Genomic DNA, 15,526 nt, shown 5'->3' with positions numbered 1-15,526 from the left:
GACAGATAGACAGACAGACAGACAGGTGCAGTATCCTATTTATTTACAATAAAAACCTAACACATATGTATCTGAACATAAAATAATATCATTCTGCAAAAACATCAAATTTGCTAATGTTGATTTAGAAAATCACTTTAGCACCATTAATAATATACAATTGGAAATTGCAGTCAGTGCATTTTTAAATCAGTTTTAGAACTATCTTCAGAAGTTAACATGAATTTAATGACACAAAAATGTTTACATTCACTCTACTTTGAGTGGGCCTGTTTTATTATAATAATATATTGATTTGTAATTGGATGAAAAACAATTTCAATTTAATTTTTACATTTGTTTACAGCTGGTTGAACCAGATCAAGAGAAGGGTGATGGAGATAAGGAGAATGCTGCACAGGATCAACAGAAGTTTATTCCATCCCATATACTGTCCCAGGCAATCACTTGTATTACAGCCGTACAGAAAGCTGACCCCAAGGATGCTGAGAGCATTGCTTTGGCAACACTGATACCTGCTCATCATCCATGCATAGGTGTGTAATTAACTAATTTTTTAAAACTAAATGGGATAAATCTTTATCAGTACTTCTTTTCATCAACAACAATCCTCTTCTTCCTCCTTCATAGCAAATCTTGTTAGGTTGAATTTCCTATCTTTCATTTTGACAGAACAGTGATGATACTAGTTTCTTCTTGTAAAATCTACATTTTAAATTGCTTGCACATTTATTCTTCATTATGCGACCCAGTAAGATATTTTAGGAGTAGATCTGCAACCTTCTGAATCCATGTCTTCTAAGCACACACAAAAAAATCCACTTTCTGCCTTTTCACCACTTTGAGTGATTATAAGCCATCACAAGAGACCTCACAAAATACAGTCCACTTTTTGCCTTTTCACCACTTTGATTATATGTTGTCACAGGAGGCCTCACAAAATACAGTCCACTTTGTGCCTTCTCACCACTTGGTGTAATCCTTCAGTCTTCTTATCACAGAGAAGTAACATCCATTTTCTTGTAAATCTCACTCTATCATAGACAAATATTTTATTGTTCAGTCATCTAACTATATTTAATTGCTTGCACTATATTTGATTGGTACCATTTTAATTGCTTGCACTATATTTGATTGGTACCATTTTAATTGCTTGCACTGTGATCAACAGTACTTAGAATTCATCTCACTGTTGGGCCTTTTTGTTAGCTATATCTAACAGATGATCATAAATTCATAGTAACTATCATTTCTGTAATTCTTGCATTTATCCAAATTCTTAGCATCCACTTCACAGCTTAGCTGTATATGCTAGTATTTTACTGTTCCTAAATACTCAGTTGAATGTGGAGTTGACTTGGACTATTGAGATGGCAAAGAAATCTGCACTCGAGGATGCAGATGCCATCAGCATTGCCACGGATACCAACTCAGTTGCCAACTTCCTTATAACTGAACCTCTTGAAACCGAAAGATGATGGCATATTCAGGAAAAGATTCGAATTTTCTGCCGTATTTTCTCCCCACATCCACAGTTACAGCTTCGCCATTTCATACAGTTCTACTACTAGAGCATACAAGCATACATGCCATCCATTACACTTTTTGCATAATTATTACGCTTTTTTTCCACTAAATTATGCCTTTTTGCATAAACATATATGGATTATGCGATTTCTGTATATCCCCCTCCCCCAAAACCCCCAATAATTTATTTTCTCAATTTTATTAACATCCCATTAATCACACAGACTGTATTATAAAAAAGATGGTTTCTACATACCTGTGACATAAGAGTACGCTTGTCTGTAGACTTGCATACACTTTCCTGACAATAATATGTTCTGTTTATAGTGGCTGTCCTATTTCCAAGAAACCTGCTGGTTTCTCCTTTCAAACTATTGACCTCAGATTCTATTTTTAGCAGCTTTATGACTTAGGAGAGCACAGAATGGTTTTCTAATTTTTAATCTTTACTGGCAGATTCTTTGTTCTAATTCATATTTGGTACAGAACCAGTCTGTAGGTATTTGGCACTAAAAGTCAGGTCAGATTTATTTTAGTCAATGCATTTGCTAAAGCAAAAATGTTTTTCAAATAATTTCACAGATGGATTAAATAAAGACAAAAAACCTGCTCAGAGACGAATACCTGAATTACATAATACAGCATTCCATTCCTGGGCAGATTCATGCCCATTGCATGCTGTGGAAAGGGTTTTAATATTATTCATGGTGGTAAATTTGATTGAAAATTAAAGAAATCTTAAATTAGCTCATCATACTAACTCCAGTACTAAGGTAACTTCTTTTTTACAGCAGAACTCAATTGTGGACATGAATGTTATAATTGCAGATGTGTTATTTGCCGAGTTCTTAATAGAACATGGACTACCCCTAGCGGTAGTAGTCTATGTTAGTCCTTTGTTCAAACGGATGTTTCCTGATTCCAAAATTGCAGAATATATGTATGTGCAAGAAGAGCAAAATTTATTATTCAGTGTTTCGCTGAAGATACTTCACTTCAAATTGCAGAAGCCATGAAAATTTGGTCGTTTAGTATTGCCACAGACGGGAGTAGTGATTATGATGACAGAAAGTTGTACTCATTCTGTGTAAGAGACTTTGAAAAGGGCAATGTCAGAATGCTCTTATTTCGTTGCCAGAATTAACAGTAGATACCACTAGAGAAAACATTTTAGATTTGCATGATAATGCTTTGAATAAACTGATAATGCATCAGTGATGACTGGAATTCATAAAGGAGTTGCATTCTATATTTTGAAAAATGTCTCATCAGTGTACATTACAGGTTGCCTCTTGTCATTTGATGCACCTTGCTGCATGAAAGGCTGCCAATAAGTTAGAAGGAGAATGGCGGAAGTATCAAGTTGGCATTCTACCTGACAATGTACTTAATACGGACAGAGTTGATTTTTTCCATCTTATTTCCCAGCTAAAAGACCCAATAACTGGAAGAAATAAATTTCTTCTTTGTCAGGTTATGAAAGGAATATTAGTTATTTACGATTTGAATGCTGGCTGTGAGAGATTGTTCAGTATTGCTAATAAAAATAAACTGAATTCAGATCCAGGCTCAGTAATCTAGTACTTGGTGCTCTACTGGTGTGCAAAACATTCTTAGTCTCAGCTGGTACAAAGACCTGCCAACTCTTACGATTTTGCCTTAAGTCTTATGAAATTTACCCTTAAGATACGGACTTACGACATACAAGCAAAAACTATGGAAAAATGATCATTGCCAAAAAATCTGGAAAATTTGTTCATCCATGTTTGATTTTGATCTGGGGTTTCATATTAGAAAAACTGAAATTTTTTAGGGCACCAGACTTATCTTTACAGCAGCACATCAGAGGCTTTAAACTGCACATATTTGTTGATGCAAAGCATCTACATGATAAAACTGTTGGTCATAGAATTTTTTTAAAATGGCGTACAGCAAGCATTGCATGTTTAAGACAAAAGGGAAATAAGTTTCTTAAAAAGTGTTAATAATTAGCACAGAAAAATAAAAAGGAATATTCAGATTCTTGTGAATAAAAGCTGGAAAGGACACAATTGTGTATATTGGACATCACATGCCAGTTTGAGTATGAATCATTGCAGAAAATATGATTGCCATTGTCATCTGAAATGGAAAAAAGAATTTCCAAAAATTACATCAAGTTGAGAGATAGCAACAAGCCATTGAGCTCCATCGGGTTTGGGACTAAAATTTGTGCAACTGTACTAGTGGTAAATAAAGTCTGCGTGTACTTTACAAACGTTTCAGTTGAACATTATGTTTATCGTCGCTACAAGTTCCGAATACTAAACTTTTAATTAGGTTTTCCAGCTTTACAATAACAGTTTATGGTATTTTGTTACACATTGCTGAAAACTGGTCAAACTAAGGAAAAAATCAACTGCCTTACTGAGACGGGCTCATCAGGGTTGGCACGTCTGGGTACAAAGTGTTTTGAAATATAGCATGAGAGTCTGTTGCTTTTTAAATATAAATGTGCTACATATGAAAACTTGAAGCAGTAATTGATGTTAAAAGACCTGAGGGGTAAAATCATTTTGTACACATGCTCATTGAATTTGTATCATGTTACATGTGGATTTGTCTTTTTCTGCTCGTATTACTCTTTTTCTTCACTTGGATTACACTTTTTTCTTGCCAGGGGTAGGCACGTATGTACAAGCAATGTACAGACTGGGGACTACTGATATGGTATGGTGGTCCATTCAGAACAGACCTGGATAACCCATCACTATTTAGAGATTTTGATAATGGCTATGGTGGTCATTCCCTTGATTGACATGTACTGGATGATTGACTGCCCCAGATTGTGACTCCAGTTCCAGCACAGCCTTGGCCATTGCCTCTAAAACTGGGACTAGGTATGGTGATCTCTCTCATCATAGCCAGTCTTGGACTCGAGAATCAGACGTTGCCTGGCATCCAGTTATGCCAACTCCAGACCAAGTTCTGTCATGGGTGTCTAGATGGTGGTGGGCAGAAGAGAAGGAGCTGCAATGTGCATGCTCGCTCAGAGTGCCTTCAGGCCCTGGTAATTTTGCAGAATAGGCACAGCAGATTGCTCTAGAGCTGTTTCATTGGTTTTAGTTTCACATCAGATGGTGGGGATATTTCATTAATATCTTAAGATAGGACTTGAAGATCTGTTCATAAGACAGGTTCATTATAGGCTGCTCACTCTTTACCAGTTCTGATGAAGATTAAGATGCTGTGTATGAATATTTTCTGAAGGATTTAAGGGCAAGAACAAGGGATGACAAATCGGAGCACCTCCAGATGAGGAATGAAAGGCACAAAAGAATCTAAGTTTTGAAAAATGTGGAAACCCATGTTGAGATGTATTTTGGTCATTGTGGTACCTCCAGCATTATTTGCCTTGTTTTAAAAACAATAATTATTGATTCATTTGCTGTATGAGGATGTATGCAGGATGATGAAGAAATTCATGCTTTAGTTCTTCAATGATGCTGTCATTGGTTAAACAAGCTGTCTGAATATGGAGGTCATGAAGCCAGAAACAGTTTTGGATTGGCAAGATATGTAGGTTGGTGTACAGTGTTGCAAAGCATTGTTACAATGGCAATCTTCATATCAGGAAGTATAGGTATTAGTAATTAAGACATTCCTACAGGAGGCATCAGTATACCTTTGTATATGTCTACCGCTTGTTATGTCCAGTCTTCAAAATGCACATTGCTTACAGCATGACTTGGCATTTAGCCAAAATGAGGGGGGTTAGAAGAAACCTTATGAAATATCAGCAGATATGATGTGCCCTTTTGTAATGGATGAGTGAAAAACTTCCAGAAGAGTGTATACAAGATGATAACGGAGAGCTTACAAGGGTTGACCATTATTAAAACAAAGTATTACAGATCAGATGTTAGACATGAATGCTAAAATTATTTTAAATCCCCCAAAATGCAAATCATTCTGATAATAGAAGATTTTTTTTGTTTGGCCCTATATTTCTCAAGGCTGCTTAGAAAGGCTGTTATATTAACAATTTCATGTTAACATACCGAATAGAATTGGTAAAAGGATAGAATTTTATTTTAATTTGTTTATATGCTGCTAATTTTAGTGATATTTATTTTGTTATAACAAAATGCCATTGTGGGAGCAGAGACTCCTCTGACTTTTAAGAACCTCATACCACAAAATGGTTTAAGTCCTCCATTGGCTTTTCATGTGCTTCTGTTCACAATCAAGAGCTTCTGTTCCAAGATTGTAGAGATGTTTTGCTTCTAGAAGTGCACAGTATTACCAGTAAACAGGCGTACCACTGTATTTTTTCTGGTGGTACGTAACATGGTACGTTTTCACTGTACTGGTATGTCTTTATGCCATTAAGGAATGTATGGAAATTCCAGAGGGATCCAGGTATGACTTAAATGATATTAACGTCTTGTTTCTATTATTCGTGACAAAATAGTTGAAAAAATTAAGTTCCTTTTTTCAAAATGGTTGCATCTGTCACCAATTTAATCATGAATATTATAAATATAATTTTATTACATACCCATTTAATCTTACATGGCTGATCTGGCATGCAATACAGAATTCAGTCTGTGATTCCGTATCCTACACCTACAATTTCCACATTGCACACCCAGCCTGGAACCACTTTTACAACTTAAAATATTTAAATAATAGTCCACTTATAAAATATCAGGAATGATTTCTTGCTATAGTTTTGAAATGATCAAATTGCGACAATACAAGGTTGTCATTTAAGAAATGCAGTCGTATTTGGTGAAACTGTCAGCTTTTGTCGCTAGGGTTAATGGGAGAGTACTGCAAGTAGTGATGAGCAGTTCATGTGCATTTCGTGGTATCTAGGCCAAGAAATTAGAGTAATTTGAGGTGGACATCAATATTTTGGACTGAATATCTGAGTTAACAGATGAAGCTGGTGTACAAATTGACATCAAACATGAGAGAGAGGGGGATTTGGATTTTTAGCATGGCTTTAACAATTATTCAGTCATATCACTATGATGTGGCAGTTTATAGTAATGTTTGGCATTGGGGCATCATGCCGCAGACTTGTTACATCTTGTCCCACCCAGTCCCATTATCCTGACAAAAGGTCAACCAGTCCTAACACGAACCTCTTAATGCTGGTAACAAGATAACCGGGTTGGATTTCAGATTTATAACAGAACACTTTTGATGGTGATACAAATGCAATGTTTAATGATGAATGAATTGAATGAGAAAAGAATTATGATAAACATGTGCATGTATAAGATTCAAATATGGGACAAATTAACATAATCTGCACAAACCTAATAATGCAACAAATGAAAATACAAATAAATGACATTGCACAGTACAAGGACAAAGGTGAATGATTCACAGCAATTTCAAACAATGGAAAAAATGATATGTTTTACTCAAATAGTAAAAATGAATTCAATCAAATAGTGAAAAATGAGGTATTTTACTCAGAGAGTAAAATGATGAAAACAAAAGGACAGATATCATACAAAATATCTTTACAATCCCAAAACACTGGGTAAAACAAGCCCCAAAATTAGCCCACAGCTAAATGATTACATGTATGGAGTTAACCCGTCACCAGCACACTTGGCTACCAGTCACACTAGTCAATGAAGCAGTCACTATTCCAGGTAGTCACTGACCACCATTCAATTGCTTGGCCAATCAAGCAATCAGCACCCACCAATTGGTCAGCAATGCCTGATCACCTGCTACTTGACCAGCAAAACTGTTCACTCAGCTCTACGGCTGCTATGGTTCAGCTTTACAGCTGCTATGGTCAATTTGTATGGTTAGCTCTACAGCTGGTACCATGTCGACTCCAACCAGCTGAAAATACATCTAACACTGTGTGCTATGCATGACACGGGCATATACAATAAAATGACGTTATATATGGTAAGCTATACAGATTACATTATTGGCACAATAATTACAAAGCAATAAACAGGTTCAGAAGTGAACCTACCTGTGTCCAATAAGACTCCTATGGTACAAAATGTTTCTTAAAAATGCAACTTTATATTGCTGATATAAATCTCTTGCTAAGTCACAAACAAGAATAGAAAATATTTGCATTATACTACGTTAGCCAAAGCTACATAAAAAATATACAAAAATAAACGTAGTAGTACAATAGTTGTAATTTATGCACGAGAAATTAATAAATAGCTCACATACCTCTACAGCTGAAGATGTGCAAGTCCTTAAGTAGACCGCTCACTGACAAGACGTTTCTTAATGTGAAGATTTAGTCTTAAGGTGAGGCATTTATGCACAGATGATGTAGTCATACATCATCTGTGTGCTAGAAGTATTTAGTTTTTCCATTGAAAGCACATTGCACGTGTGGCATAGGATGAACTGGACTCAGTGTTTCAAAATATTATACAATATACGTAAGTCACCCTTGGGTATCAGTGTAAACAAAAAGGTGAAGCCTGAGTACATGTATTTAATAAATAATGGTATTTATACAATTCCAAGACAGTGAGGCAGCTGCTAGTGCCATTTTTATAAGTTTTTCTTTTGTCTCGGCTTGGCTTTGAACCTGCAACCTCCCGCATCTGTTGTGCACACTTTAGGCCACCTGAGCAGACGGGAGGGAGGAAGAGAGAGGGAGTACCTTGCTGCTGTATTGGAATTGTTAAAATTCCAGACAAAATAAGAATTACCCATGGAGTTGTGTCAAGATTCAAGGCATGGTTAGAAATGCCTCCACATTCGGAGAAATTGTTACCTGTTTAATTACACACTTAAATCGGTGCTTAACTGGTTAATTTAATGAAACCAGATGGTTTTTGTACCTAGAACTAGGTATTCTTAATAGTTACAACACAGCTATAAACAGAGAATTGAGGGACAGCATTTCATCTTCAGATGAGTTTGATAATTGCTACAAAATTGCTGAATTCTTGGTGCAGTGATCTTGTACAAACAGGTTCAAGAGATTGGGGCGAAAAAAATTTAAAACCGTGCAGCCTTTTGATGTTGTTCCCAGCTGCAGCACTGATGATACAGAGAAGAAACATTCCACAATATAAATCATGTAGAAAACACAAAAACCATCTAAAAATCATTTCAAGAGTTTCAAAACTTTGGTCTGCAGAATTAGTTTTTTTATATACATATATTTTCTACGGAACAAGTTTAAGTTGAGGAACATTCATTTTGTCTGTTAATATTACTGACAAATCTAGTTTCTTTAAGTAAATCTGTACCATTAGAGAAATAAGCGAAAATCCACAAGCCATAGGATGGAAGTCTGAGATATTCTAAAGTTTTTACCTCAGAGACCTCACATTCCAAAGTGCTTATTTCAACTTGGGTGAAACCTGGTCAGCAGTGCAACAGGCTGAAGTCACTTTGAGGCTTCATAATGATTTTTTAAAATACTTTTTCAAGCTCTTCTCTCACATGTGACTATAAGCTGCTTTACATACATAGAGAGGGTGAACATTAGAGTAAAGGGATGTAATTCCCTCTTCCACTTATCTTTTTCCCCGGCATATTATAATTGAGTATCTTATTTGAGGAAGAAACAATTTGTTTGATTAAATTGTTTCTTCAAAAATACTTTCCAAAACAAATATGGGCATACTCTTGCATTTATATCCCAGGAAGAGGAAGCATGTGGATGGAATTTGGTACCATTGTACCATTGCCCTTATCCAGGTGGACATGACCTTTCTCTGACTGCCATCTTGGCAAGTAGACAATGTTTTTAAGCATTTTTGTTGCTAAAACAAGCAGAAAGATGTGATAACCATTTTTGCTAGCTTTGGAAGCTTGGATTTGCAAGGTAGTTGATGTATTCCTAACATTTGATTGCATAAGTATTATCAATGAATCTTATTTTACCCTGCCAAAATATTAGGTCAACACAACAATGTTTCATTGAATGGAAAGAAATATAAGCTACCAAGGTGTTTTTGTTTTCCAGTGTTTTATAACCCTGGGGCATGGACTGACATCCTGTTCCAACTGAAACTGGATGCTAGAAACTTTATCCGTATCAACAGTGAGACCTGTTTGAAGAGCTTGAAGACTGGAGTACCACAAGATCAGGTGATAATTAGGGCCAGATGTGGGAGGCTTATGGGAATCCTCATTTCTGTTTGTCCTTATGGTTATCCGTTCGTGCTTATTGTAACCTCCAAAACTCTGCAACCAATGCACATAATTGGTTCCTACTTGTGTGAATTGCATACGATGTGAAGATATACCTTTTAGCTCCAATTTTGAAAGAGTTGCCCACTTGGAATCAATTTTTGCAACTTCCCTGTATTAAATTCTTGTAAAGAGCTAAGCTCAAGAACCAGTCAGCATATTTGGATGCAATTTTGGCATGTACATTTTCTCATAGACCTTGATGTATGTTATATATTTTGTTGCATCAAGTCCATTTTTGGATAGCTATGGGTTTTGACAGTTAACTTTATATTTTTACATTGGATGTTGCTCGTAACTGATACCGCTGAAGAATTATTGAACATATTCTGCTTGAGTTAGGTATTAGTATTGTCTCCGAGGTGTGCCTTTTATGGGCTTTTTGTTGCCAACTCCATTTGCATAGATCGCTATCCCTTGACAATTAAATTTTTATCTTCACATGTCATGTTGCTTGTAATTGTTGTGGTTTGAGAACCATTCATCCAAACTATTCCAATGCAATTTAACATGAACATTGTCTAATGTACCTTTAATAGCTTTGTATTGCCCACTTCATTTTGGACAGAGTTGTCCTCCTTGTCAAGCATGTTAAAATTGAGAATATTGCTTGCAATCATCATAACTCAAGAACCATTCAATGCATTCGGAAAATTTTGTTAAGAACATTGTCTTATAGAACTAGATTTCCATTTTATGAGATTTGTCTCATCAGCTTTATTTTCAAAAAAGTTATGGCCATTATATCTTTACATAGGATCTTATTTGTATTCATCATTACTCAAGAAATATTCAACATATTCTGATAGTTTTATGTGAATGTTGTTACATAGACCTGTGCATCTTCTCTGCTTCATTTCGGACATAATTCTGGTCCTTGTCAGCCAACCTTATATCGCTAGCTTTATCTTTAAATGGGATGGATGAAGCCTTGTACTAGTTGCATTTCTAGCATGCCACATAGTCATTTAATGGAGTAAAGGCCCTGAATGGCATCTCCTTCCTATTCTGTTTCCCAAACACAAGTTCTTATGCTTAAAGCCCTTTAGTGCAAATACCGGTAGTAGTAAGCAGGGTCCTTTGCAATGCCTGTGTAACTGATGTCCCTAGTCCATAAAAAAAACCTCCATGTATTTGTTTTATTCTTTTTCTTATAAGCATATATAGTTATTTTTCCTTCCTTATAAATGTTGTATTTACTGTTGACATCCCCATATAATGTTCATATTTGAACTGAATAGACATAAAAGAAGGAAAGAAGTATTTTGTACAATTGGGCATGATAAATAACATTTTTAGTTTCAGTTTTCCATCATCCATAAACAACAGTTTACTACTTTCAGTTTGTTCTTTTAAAATATCATCAGTAGGCATTAATTATTAAAAATACCATAAAAATTTAACAAGGTTACAAATTGCTGTCTTATTGTTTACAGAAAATGGAATAATAGCTGTGAAATTTCATCATTATTAGCTCCCGTAAAGTCTATCAAAAGAATTTAGCTATATTTTTTGAAGTTGCACTGTGTATTATGTTACTGCTGTACATTTTGTAAATCTTTCTTTATTGCCATATATTTGCAGAATGATTTGAATGCATTAGAGACTCTGGTAAGAATTGCACCAGAGTGGGTATTACCTTCCTTGATAGAGCATGTGAAACAGTTGCTTGCAGACAAAAATCTACTACTGGTCACTCGAGATGAATATGGCATTTTCCTCACTGAAGATGGGCAGCTGTATGACAAGTCATTTGTGGAAAGGTACACTCTAACCTCTGAGAATCACCTCCCATCAATACCCACTTTGTGTATTCAGTCAGTCTATGGTTACCACACCCAAAGTTTTAATATATACATTTATATTTGTTTTCTCCAACCTGTCCCTAAAACAGTAACATTTTAATATTTTCATTAATACATTACTTCAATGGACCCTGTTAGTGGATAAAAAAAACATGTAAGGTTCGATGAAACTAACCTTGGAGCGTACATTGCACAACAACTAATATATGACAGTTAGCTGGGACCCAAATGCATAGTAATTAGCTTGGACCTAAATACATAATAATTAGCTTGGATCCAAATAAATAATAATTAGCTTGGACCTAAATACATAATAATTAGCTTGGACCCAAATAAATAATAATTAGCTTGTACCTAAATACTTAATAATTAGATTGGACCCATATACATAATAATTATCTTGGACCTAAATACATAATAATTAGCTTGGACCTAAATGCATACTAATTAGCTTGGACCCATATACATAATAATTAGCTTGGACCTAAATACATAATAATTAGCTTGGACCTAAATACATAATAATTGGCTTGGACCTATTAAAAATGCTTAATAATTAACTTGGATCCAGATACCTAATAGTTAGCTTACACAAATGCATAATAATTAACTTGAACTTAATACATAATAATTAGCTTGGACTCCAGTCATTTTGTATACAGATGACCAGTTGCAACAGAAAAAGTTTTCAAAGATATCTCATACTCAAAAGTAAATGTTATATCTTTAAAGAATTTGTGTGTGTGTGTGTGCATGCATGCGAGTGTGTGTGCGTGTGTATGTTGCATATAGGTCTCATTTAAATACCTTTCACCTTTTAGGACCAGAACTGTACTTTGACAGAAGTTTTAAAAAGTAGGGTAACTGTGACATACATTCCAAGATTTAATAACTATTGCCTAAAAATACTGGTACAAAAGGAGTATGGGTATCCTAAGAGTTATCACTCAGTAACAACTATAGCTTAAAGCTTAATTTTCTTGCAAAGAATCCAAAATATTTTGCAGAAATATACACTAGAGCCAGCAAAACTATAATCCATGTGGTCCTTGTGCCTGTAATTCAGACAATATTAGATGGATTCTCATTCTTTTCATCGACAATCATATCATAAAATTCATTTTGTCAAATTATCAGCTGTAATTAGGTTGATTTTCATTTCATTGAACAGATTTAGTCGTTACCGTTTCATCAAAATTCATTACATAGATAATTTTTACATCGACAATAATTTTATCGACTCTATTTCAAAAATGTTTGTTTTATTATTGCTGTACTATGCTGAGCATACATTGCATCAATAATAATAATAATAATGTGGACTTAGGACAGTACCAAATCTTTAGAAGCTCTAAGGTCTTTACAGTATTAGATAACACATAAAAACATAATTAGCAACAAGGTTACAAAAACAAACACCATGAAATTATGAAACAAAGCATGCTGACAATAATTAAGGAAGTAAACTTCATTAAGTCTGTTCTTGTCAAAAATCATGCATAGTTTGGCATGCATCTTGGTTTTGTAATCTGCATAACTGTAATTTGTATTATGGCTGATTAACCATAAAATTAGTTTCCATTAAATGAGTAGATATTAATGAAATATGATTCAGATGTCTGTTAAGTAATCTAACCTGGGTATTCTATAAACCCATAGCTGCCTCTAATTAATATATTGGTTTCATTTATCATTCGACTAATGTGGGTACAAATTAAGCACACATCTGATGCAACCTGGGTACATAAACCAAAAAGTAAGAATCTCTATACAAAAAAAAAGATCAAGGACGAAAAACATATTGGCATTGTAAATTGTGATTATCAAATTCATGTGAATACAGCATTGGAAATGTCGGACACCAGTCATTTGAACGTCATCTACAGGCTCCATCATCTAAGTGAGTATCGGCAGCGATAGTTGTCATAGAGGTACATCATAAAGCAACCGAGTATGAAAGTAGAACCAAAATATCTTTCAGCATGCGATTTCTCAAGTTCCTGTTGTTGTTGGTCCTGACATCTCCATTATCACATTAAAAGAAAGACATGCCTGTGAGTTGAAACTTTTATGTAGCACCAAGCTCATGTGTTACTGGGAAGTTTCAAAATAATTCTGTCTGTTTATGTGCTTATGAAAAAAAAGTCACTGGAATCGTATGCATTGATGCTTCAAATTCTGTGTGATCTCAATCCTGAAAGTTGAAACCAGGGTCTATCTCTGTTGACTGTGAGTTTGCAGCCATCTCAGTCTTTGAAGAAAAATTTGCAGATGCTACTCCATGGAAACTTTCTCCATCCAAGTCTAAACATATGGAGATCTACTCAGGAATCGGGTCTTCAGTTTCAGCTCTGATCCAGAATTCACTTTAAAAGAATGAAATTTGCATGTTGTCACATTTCTACCATCAGATGTTGTCAGTCATTTTTAATAAATTACTCAAGATGAGAATTTTCCAAATAAAGTAGAGCCAGTTGATGATTATTTCGAATCAAATTACATCAGAAATAACAGCAGAGGAGCTTGTCGATGTCTTCCACTGTTCCCACATGTGAAGTGGTTGCAGAATCACCCTGTCAAGGATGATCTGCCAAGAACAACCAGTTCATTAGAAGGATGGCATAAAGCTTTTAAAGCTTTGTCAGCAACAAAACTCATCCCGCAATATCAGCATTAGTCGTACAGTTATGCTTGTAGGAGTCAGTGGTTGCAAACAAAGTAGTCAAAGCTAATGCAAGTCATCAAACTCAACATAAGAAGAAATATCAAGGATTGGATTCTTAGATAAAAACAGTGGTGAATGGATAATACTTGGAGAACATTGTGCAGACTCTACAAAACATAAAAGTAAAAGCATTTCATGACATTGTAAGTAAATATCAGCCAAAATAATATAATAATGACCACAACTAAATGACTGCCAACAAAATAAACCTCAGCTAAAACTGTTCAGTGAACTGGAGGATTGACAGTAGAATATTTGACACAATGAAATCGATAAAATAATTGGTCACCATAAAATATATTAGCTAGAATGATTTCCAGTACATCGTTATTTACATTGCAATCAGAGTTAATATCCATATTTACATTATTTTGAGCTTAATAAAACCCTGCTAATCATGTTAATTTAATACATTGGTGTCCCTCCTAAAAGACACCCTCAAGAAAGGTGACCCCATTTATAAGTTCACTTTGCTTAAAATAACATATTTTAATCATGCTGACCTTTTTGTGATTGGTCACTTCTTTAATAAGGCCAAATTTTCATTGCAGAAAGGATTTCTTTTTAAGCAGGTGACCATTGTTGGTTTTGGGAGGGAATGCAGCTTTAGTGATTTACATATTTATGTTTAGATAGAGGATGACTGAATCTTTGGGTCAGTTTGAGAGCATCACTGTCTTCAATCTGCTGATCTTCTGGCTGGTTATCTCTGATCCCTGATTGAATTCGTTCCAGTTTGTACTCGTGAAGCAGAAAAGTAATAGATTATACTTGATGTTCATCAGATTCCTGTGTAGTGTTGGTGTTTGGTGTGGGATTCAAATGCACATTCATAAGTATCTAGTGTTGCTTGTAATGCGTCATTTGCCTGCTAAAGTTGTAGTAGTAAACAACACAAATAATAAAAGCCTACTCTTGCAGAGTATTCAGAGCTAGGATTGGGAAACATGTTACGGCAGTGGTTCTTAACCTTTTTGGGTGGCAACCCAAATTAGGTTTGTGGAGTTTAGTATTGCAATCCATCAGATACCCCAAAAATGTGTGGACAGGAATATACAAATTATTAACGTTGATCTTGTTAACCCACCCAAAACAACATGGCGACCCAGTTTGGGGTTGCAACCCATGGGTGAAACCACCGTGTTAGGGAATCCCCTCCAAATTCCATCCCTTGTCTAAACTCTTCAACCTGCTCAGTTATATAATAGAGAACATCAGAGATTATTGCAGTTATCTGATAGATACTCGGGAAATAGCAGAGTCAAATGCAATAATA

The 15,526-nt window shown here is 35.2% G+C and overlaps 1 protein-coding gene across 1 annotated transcript in view; it reads left to right on the top strand.

Annotated features, from left to right (window-relative positions):
* LOC149775038 (stalled ribosome sensor GCN1-like) overlaps positions 1-15,526 on the top strand; it is a 218,870-nt gene that overhangs the window by 63,578 nt on the left and 139,766 nt on the right. The window contains exons 18-20 of the mRNA XM_089943740.1: positions 347-536; positions 9,494-9,618; positions 11,305-11,483. Of these exons, the coding sequence (XP_089799866.1) occupies positions 347-536; positions 9,494-9,618; positions 11,305-11,483 (494 nt within the window). The remainder of the gene's footprint in view (positions 1-346; positions 537-9,493; positions 9,619-11,304; positions 11,484-15,526) is intronic.

The sequence above is a fragment of the Sinohyriopsis cumingii genome, chromosome 19 (genome assembly GCF_028554795.1).
Source record: "Sinohyriopsis cumingii isolate HCF-2022 chromosome 19, ASM2855479v2, whole genome shotgun sequence".
NCBI lineage: Eukaryota > Metazoa > Mollusca > Bivalvia > Unionida > Unionidae > Sinohyriopsis > Sinohyriopsis cumingii.
The sequence above is the reverse complement of the archived record's forward strand: the minus strand, read 5'-3'. Positions and strand labels throughout refer to the sequence as shown.